The following is a 6,000-nucleotide window of genomic DNA, read 5'->3' as shown; positions in this document are numbered from 1 at the left end:
AATCACACACACACAAACGCACACACACACTCACACACACACACATACTCACTCACACACACACACATACATACTCACTCTCACACACACACACACACTCACTCGCTCGCTCACTCACATACTCACACACACTCACACACATACTCGCTCACTCACACACTCACTCACACACACTCACTCACACACACTCACTCACACACACACATACACACACACTCACTCACACACACACATACTCACACACGCACACATACTCACTCACACACACTTACTCACACACTCACTCACACACACACACACACACATACTCACTCACTCACTCACACACACAGAATCAGGCAGGCCAAATAGAATTAGATGTGAGGAGGTGGTGGTAAATGAGGAGGGGTGTGCTGTGTGTGTGTGTGTGTTCGTCCATGTGCCTTGCAGCAGCTAATCAGTCACAACATTAGAGTCCTCGTGACCTCCAGAAACTGAATCCACATGCTGCGAGTGGGACCCATACGAGCTATTTTGAGAGCTCTGTTTTCAGTTCAGCAGATCTTCAGCATGTCTTTTCAGTCTGTGTATGTGGAGGTGACGCCAGTAAAGGTTCGTCCTGCTTTATCAGAACAGGAAGGAGTCCAGCGGCCTATCAGCTGCTGGGAACACCTTGTCTCCCGTGCCTGCACTGCTGCCGTCATGCCGATACACAATCTTCACCCACATTTCCCATATCACTTGTAGGGCATTATGCATTTCTGACAGTGAGGAAGACAGTGGTGATGGTGGTGATGTGAGGAAGGCCCAGTCTAGAGGAGGAGCCTGTTGATGCACAGCCTTCCCATTGGTTGGCTCTGAGAGAAAAGGTGTTGCTATGATAAATCGGTCAGTTTGTATAAATGTCAATGTACAGCTTCACTCTCCGCATCTTCCAGAGGAGCCCAATCCTTCTCAGGTAGGTCTCATTCTGCCGCTCTGGACAGTACAAACCTTCTCAGGTGGGTCTCATTCTGCCACTCTGGACAGTACAATCTTTCTCAGGTAGGTCTCATTCTGCCGCTCTGGACACTACAGTCCTTCTCAGCGGGGTCTCATTCTGCTGCTCTGGACAGTACAATCCTTCTCGGGGGTCTCATTCTGCCGCTCTGGACAGTACAATCCTTTTCAGGGGGGTCTCATTCTGCTGCTCTGGACAATAGAGCCATGCTTTTCAGTTCATGAGGCTCCATCGTGATGGACATGAGGTGGTCGAACTGGCTCTTCATAATATGTGCTTCATATGACTGCAGGATTGTAATTATTTGAGATTGTCTCCAGCTGTTTCCGTCAGCTGTGAGTTTGTTTTTAAGATGGTCTGTCCTCTCCAGCAGACGACTCCAAGCTGCTTAACATCTGCATCATGGCCGAGTGGACTGAATGCATGAACTTTGGCATCGCCATCGCTAAACAAGTTAGTCAGGTAAACTGCATTTGTGTATTTTGTGGCAAAGCCACGGATGGTTTGAAGTGATATGAATGACATTCAGTTTTTGTCTGTAGAAGATGTGTGAAGAGCTGAAGAATATTTGAACAATTGTGTTGTCTAATATGTGGGAGAACGGAACAGTTCCTTTCTCACATCTGGTATGGTCAGCTGGTATGTTCATCTCGTATGGTCAGCTGGTATGTTCATCTAGTGTGGTCATCTGGTATGTTCATCTAGTATGGTGATCTGGTATGCTCAACTGGTATGGTCAGCTGGTATGTTCATCTGGAATGGTGATCTACTATGTTCATCTAGTATGGTAATTTGTGATATTGGGCTATACAAATAAAATTTATTTGATTTGATTTATGGTCATCTGGTATGTTTATCTAGTAGGGTCAGCTGGTGTGGTCATCTAGTATGGTCAGCTGGTATGGTCATCTAGTATGGTCCGCTGGTATGGTCATCTGGTATGTTCATCTAGTATGGTCAGCTGGTATGTTAATCTAGGTTGGTCAGCTGGTATGTTCATCTAGTATGGTGATATGGTATGGTCAGCTGGTATGGTGATCTAGTATGTTCATCTGGTATGTTCAACTGGTATGGTCATCTGGTATGTTAATCTGGTATGGTCAGCTGGTATGTTCATCTAGTGTGGTCATCTGGTATGTTCAACTGGTATGGTCATCTGGTATGTTGATCTGGTATGGTCATCTAGTATGGTCAGTTGGTATGTTCATCTAGTATGGTCAGCTGGTATGTTCATCTAGTATGGTCAGCTGGTATGGTCAGCTGGTATGTTCATCTGGTATGGTCATCTAGTATGTTCATATAGTATCGTCAGCTGGTATGTTCATCTAGTATGGTCAGCTGGTATGTTCATCTAGTATTGTCAGCTGGTATGGTCATCTGGTATGGTGATATGGTATGGTCATCTAGTATCTTCAGCTAGTATGGTCAGCTGGTATGGTCATCTGGTATGATCATCTAGTATGTTCATACAGTATGGTCAGCTTTTATGGTCGTCTGGTATGTTCATCTGTTATGGTCATCTAGTATGTTCATCTAGTATGGTCAGCTGGTATGGTCATCTTTTATGGTCAGCTGATATTTTCATCTGGTATGGTGATCTGCTATGGTCAGCTGGTATGTTCATCTGGTATGGTCGTCTGGTATGTTCATCTAGTATGGTCATCTGGTATGGTCAGCTGGTATGTTCATCTAATATGGTCAGCTGGTATGGTCAGCTGATGTGTTCATCTGGTATGGCGATCTGCTATGGTCATCTAGTATGGTCAGCTGGTATGGTTATCTGGTATGTTCATCTAGTATAGTCAGCTGGTATGGTCAGCTATGGTCAGCTGGTATGTTCATCTAGTATAGCCAGCTGGTATGTTCATCTAGTATAGTCAGCTGGTATGGTCATCTGGTATGTTCATCTAGTATGGTCAGCTGATGTGTTGATCTGGTATGGCGATCTGCTATGGTCATCTAGTATGGTCAGCTGGTATGTTTAGCTGGTATGGTTATCTGGTATATTCATCTAGTATAGCCAGCTGGTATGTTCAGCTTTTATGTTCATCTAGTATAGTCAGCTGGTATGGTCAGCTATGACACAGTGTGTTGAGATGATTCACCTCAGAGCAGAAGAAACCCTGTAATTACCTTTCCTATCTTTCTCACTGAAGTCTCCTCTATCTCTCTGTCACACTGGTGTCTGTCTGTCTGTCTGTCTGTTTGTCTGTCTCTGTCATTCTGTGTCTTTGTCTGTCTGTCTGTCTGTCTTTCTGTCATTCTGTGTCTGTCATTCTGTCTTTCTGTCTGTCTCTCCTGGTCTGTGTGTCTGTCATTCTTTCTGTCTGTCATGCTATCTGTCTGTCTCTGTCTGTCATTCTGTCTTTCTGTCACAGATGGTGCTTGATGGCTTTAAGCAGCAGAAGGATGTGATGCTGAAGAGTTCTCCAGCAGACTTGGTGACGGAAACAGACCAGAAAGTGGAGAAGATCCTCATTTCTGCTATCAGAGACAAATACCCCCAACACAAGTACAATTCTGTCTGTCTGGCTGTGTTTCCTGTCTGTCTGGCTGTGTCTCCTGTCTGTCTGACTGTTTCCTGTCTGTCTGACTGTGTTTCCTGCCTGTCTGGCTGTGTCTCCTGTCTGTCTGGCCGTGTTACCTGTCTGTCTGACTGTGTGTTTCCTGTCTGTCTGACTGTGTTTCGTGCCTGTCTGACTGTTTCCTGTCTGTCTGAATGTGTGTTTCCTGTCTGTCTGACTGTATCCTGTCTGTCTGTGTTTTCTGCCTGTCTGACTATGTGTTTCCTGTCTGTCTGTCTGTTTCCTGTCTGTCTGACTGTGTTTCCTGCCTGTCTTACTGTTTCCTGCCTGTCTTACTGTTTCCTGTCTTTTTGATTGTGTTTCCTGCCTGTCTGATCGTGTTTCCTGTCTGTCTGACTGTGTTTCCTGTCTGTCTGTATCATAATATGGTTGTCTGTCTGTCTGTCTGTTTCTCTCTAATGCATTCAAATGATCTGTCGGTCTCTTAGAGCTGGGATGTTATCATTCAAACGACCTGTTTGTCTCACAGCACTGGGATGTTATCATGGCTGTTAGAGATTAACCTTCTTTCACGTCATTTGTGTCTAAAGATGTTGCAGAGAATACTGCAGCATTGCTCAGCTAATAACAGTGACTGTCGACACAGTAGTACTAAAGTTGTAATTACTCATGTAAGACATGTAAGAAGGCAGGCAGACGTATAAAGTTGTAGTTACTCATGTGAGACATGTAAGAAGGCAGACATCCGTATAAAAGTTGTAATTACTCATGTGAGCAGGGATGGGTATCGTTAGGATTTTATCGATACTACTACTCTTATTGGTACTGCTTATCGGTTCGGTACTTTATCGACACTCTTATCGGTTCTTTTTGATTATTCTGCAAGAAGAAAGACACTTAATTAAGAACAGAATCGACATTGCTTTATTATTCTATTATATAATTTTATATAAACAAATATTATTTATTCAGCAGCAACAGCAGCAGCAATGTTTTAAATGCGTCTGAATTATAGACTTTATAATCAACATTCAACAACAACAAATAAGATAAAAAAAATAAAAGTAGATAAAGATAAAGAAAAAAAATATATTAAAAATAAATTTTTACAGCAAAAGGCTAACGGAAGTTCAAACAAACAAGAACCTAGAACATTATCCTAACAGTTCTTCTGCAGAAAAATCAACATATCTGCCTTCTCCGGCAGGAGTCGTGATCTCTCCTGACTTATAGTGTCCCCGGCTATTAGCCTAGCTAACTCCGTATCTATGGCTTATATATTTGTAGCTAAACAATTAGCTAAGCAATTATATTTTATTTATTGGCCTATTCGTAATAATTCGTTATTAGCCTAGCTAGCTCCGTATCTATGGCTTTTATATTTGTAGCTAAACAATTAGCTAAGCAATTATATTTTATTTATTGGCCTATTCGTAATAATTCGTTATTAGCCTAGCTAGCTCCGTATCTATGGCTCATACGGCTTACCTGCAGTGGACGTGGATGGAACACTACGAGCAAAGCAGTGGAAAACGCTGCATTTCTGCAGATTAATACCATGTTTCGACAAAAGATGTTTCGACAGATTGCTTGTATTGCCACCCTTACTGGCAAATGATTTGTTGCACTTGTGGCAACGAGCGTTGTTGTCATCGACTTTTGAAAAATATACCCGAACTTTTGAACGTTTAGTTCTCTCCTCCATTATGAGCCCTTGAGCAGAGCTGTCTGTGCGTGTGTGAGCGAGTGTGTGGAGCACAGCCCCGCCCCTCGCGCTGTAAGAGAGAGAGACAGAAAGATGGAGAAAACGGCAAACAAGATTATGTTCGCGACGTTTAAATTCCTCGAAAAACACAATTGCCACAATATAAATCTCACTCCATGATTTCTCGAGTACCTACCGACTACCGATAGCAGAACCGAAAACGTCGGATCTTAAAAATGCTCCGGTTTTTACTAATTTAGAACCGGTACCCGTTTAGAACCGGGTTTCGGGGGGCATCCCTACATGTGAGACATATAAGAAGGCAGACAGACGTATAAAAGTTGTAATTACTCATGTGAGACATGTAAGAAGGCAGACAGACGTATAAAAATTGTAGTTACTCATGTGAGACATATAAGAAGGCAGACAGACGTATAAAAGTTGTAATTACTCATGTGAGACATGTAAGAAGGCAGACGGACGTATAAAAGTTGTAATTACTCATGTGAGACATGTAAGAAGGCAGACGGACGTGTAAAAGTTGTAATTACTCATGTGAGACATGTAAAAAGGCATGCAGACGTATAAAAGTTGTAGTTACTCATGTGAGACATGTAAGAAGGCAGGCAGACGTATAAAAGTTGTAATTACTCATGTGAGACATGTAAGAAGGCAGACAGACGTATAAAAGTTGTAATTACTCGTGAGACATGTAAGAAGGCAGACAGACGTATAAAAGTTGTAGTTACTCATGTGAGACATGTAAGAAGGCAGGCGGACGTATAAAAGTT

The 6,000-nt window shown here is 42.7% G+C and overlaps 1 protein-coding gene across 3 annotated transcripts in view; it reads left to right on the top strand.

The window, feature by feature from the left end:
* The first annotated feature begins 586 nt into the window (after positions 1-586).
* LOC130123836 (inositol monophosphatase 1-like) overlaps positions 587-6,000 on the top strand; it is a 109,623-nt gene continuing 104,209 nt past the window's right edge. The window contains exons 1-3 of one of the 3 annotated variants that reach the window (XM_056293144.1): positions 587-937; positions 1,353-1,441; positions 3,358-3,491. In XM_056293144.1, the coding sequence (XP_056149119.1) occupies positions 1,382-1,441; positions 3,358-3,491 (194 nt within the window). In that variant the 5' untranslated portion in view covers positions 587-937; positions 1,353-1,381. Of the gene's footprint in view, positions 938-1,102; positions 1,108-1,349; positions 1,442-3,357; positions 3,492-6,000 lie in introns of those variants that run through there. The other 2 variants (XM_056293145.1, XM_056293146.1) reach the window with 2 other exon arrangements.

The sequence above is a fragment of the Lampris incognitus genome, chromosome 14, assembly GCF_029633865.1.
Source record: "Lampris incognitus isolate fLamInc1 chromosome 14, fLamInc1.hap2, whole genome shotgun sequence".
NCBI lineage: Eukaryota > Metazoa > Chordata > Actinopteri > Lampriformes > Lampridae > Lampris > Lampris incognitus.
Note: the sequence above shows the minus strand (reverse complement) of the source record. Positions and strands in the feature narration are given on the sequence as shown.